At 35.2% G+C, this 1,990-nt stretch overlaps 1 protein-coding gene across 1 annotated transcript; it reads right to left on the reverse strand.

Moving 5' to 3' along the window:
* Positions 1-54: 54 nt before the first annotated feature.
* On the reverse strand, positions 55-1,979 carry LOC117112657 (fibroblast growth factor receptor 4-like). Its single transcript, XM_033255765.1, has 3 exons — positions 1,636-1,979; positions 1,057-1,194; positions 55-574 (listed from the first exon to the last, which is right to left on the reverse strand). The coding sequence occupies exons 1-3, from the start codon at positions 1,653-1,655 to the stop codon at positions 346-348; spliced, it is 387 nt and encodes a 128-aa protein (XP_033111656.1). The 5' UTR covers positions 1,656-1,979; the 3' UTR covers positions 55-345.
* Positions 1,980-1,990: the final 11 nt, after the last annotated feature.

Here is a 1,990-nt window from a genome sequence, read left to right on the forward strand (position 1 = left end):
TTATCAGCAGGTTTGCTTTCTAATTAATTTGCATGTTCACGAGTTGGCTGAGCATGGAAACACAGCCTATATCCTAAAACTGTTGTATACGTCAGACCTACTCGCGCGCACAGTTCAGTCAAAGAGTATAGAACTGTTCAGTCTTAATGCCTGTTTACACTATGACGATAAAGATAAAAAGCAATTGTTCATATAGAAAATAAGGGAAGTTTTCAAACTAGCACGATTCGATAACGATTTATCGTGTATGTGTCAAAAAATATTTCGCAAATCAAATGACGTCATAATCTTATGAAGCTTTTCAGCTTTTTATCGTTGATAGTTATCGTCATAGTGTAAACAGCCCTAATTGTGGACAAGCAAGCGCATTTTGATACTGTAGCTTGTACTGATAGCTTTGGTAGCATTGTTTACCAGTGTTTGGTACTTGCAACAAGTAATTCCCGATAATTTGATGTATAAAGCCGAATCATTGGTAACGAACTCCAGGATGGTGTCTAGTTGTTGATACAGCATGGTAAACGTTGGTCGCTTCCTTGGATGTTCATGCCAGCACGATCTCATTATTTTATACCTAAACACAGATATTAACATTTAGTGCATTGGGACTCGAATTCCTTGAGTTGAAAGAAAGCCTGCTTCACACAAGGCGGCACAGAGTTTAATGGATCAGTCTACAACTCATTAAAATATTCTTTTTAACGGCACAAATTAATTTATTTGATAATGCACCAAACAGATTTTTTTGTCAATGTGGTATGTAATAAAATGAAGCCTGGTCTACCTTTCTTCTAAATGGAAGAGTCCATTTTCTTTCAACGAATAAAAACATTGTAGTTTAATAGCAGAACTAAATCATATGAAGGCATGATGTATGATTTTACTATTAAATGATGTAAGTCCAATTTTGTCAATGATCTATGCGCTTACAACTAGGAACATAACCACCGATCATTTGTGTGCATACTCAAAATTGTAAGCTTATGTAAGTAATCCCCTGCAATCGTACAGAAAAGTTCTAGAGCACGCAGCTTTAGAACTTGAAATTTTACTTACGCTGTGGAAGGACATTGCTCTGGTCGCTGCATTCGATAGCCACGCTGAAGGAGCTGAGGTAAAGTCCCTACTATAATGCCGGGGTATGGTGACTTTCCAAATGTAAATACTTCATAAAGTAAAATCCCAAAAGACCACCTGAAACCGAACCACAAGAAAAAAAAAATTGATTATTACAGAATTTGTTACTAGGCCTAATGAAATGATAGCTGTCATCCTAACTCGCAAATTTGTTTTCCATTCAGGTGTTTTCTATCTAGCCTACCTGTAATTCTGTCATGTATTTTGCATTTTCCAATTAAGAAATGGTAAACATTATTGTGGTATTGATGTTATCATTAAGTGTATGGTATAAATTAATATTTGTTTACTGTATTAATTTTTTAAATTGTATTCCTTCCCCGATTCCTTCCGGCAGACAACCACTAAAGAAAAGATAAAGATAAGATAAAGATAATAATATCAAAATCGACGATGACCTGAAGATGTGAGAGAAACAGCAACAGAAACTAACAAATAGAAATTACTTGTCTAACATCATATAACATTTCAACTTTGATTAGAACACTCCAAACTTACACGTCACTCATTGGAGTCATAAACTGTTCTGTGAGCGTTTCCAGACTGTACCATTTCACTGGAACTTCTCCGTCTTTTAATCGTAAGTATCCCTTCTCGTACGCATCTTGTCCCAAGCCAAAATCACCTATCTTGGCCACTAGACCTTCGCCAATTAAAATATTTCGCGCAGCTAGATCCCCATGAACAATCTTTAAGCTGGAAATGTACTCCTAAATGACATACAGTAAATGTTTTCTTTATTGCATATAACAGCGTAAAACACTAATTAAAGGATGTAAATATAATTTAAAATACAACATATCAAAATCTAAAATGTAAAACGGTAAGCATAAAGGAGTTGCATTCACATCGA

This window comes from Anneissia japonica, unplaced genomic scaffold (genome assembly GCF_011630105.1).
Source record: "Anneissia japonica isolate Jap-2015-1 unplaced genomic scaffold, ASM1163010v1 scaffold200581_len1990_cov190, whole genome shotgun sequence".
NCBI lineage: Eukaryota > Metazoa > Echinodermata > Crinoidea > Comatulida > Comatulidae > Anneissia > Anneissia japonica.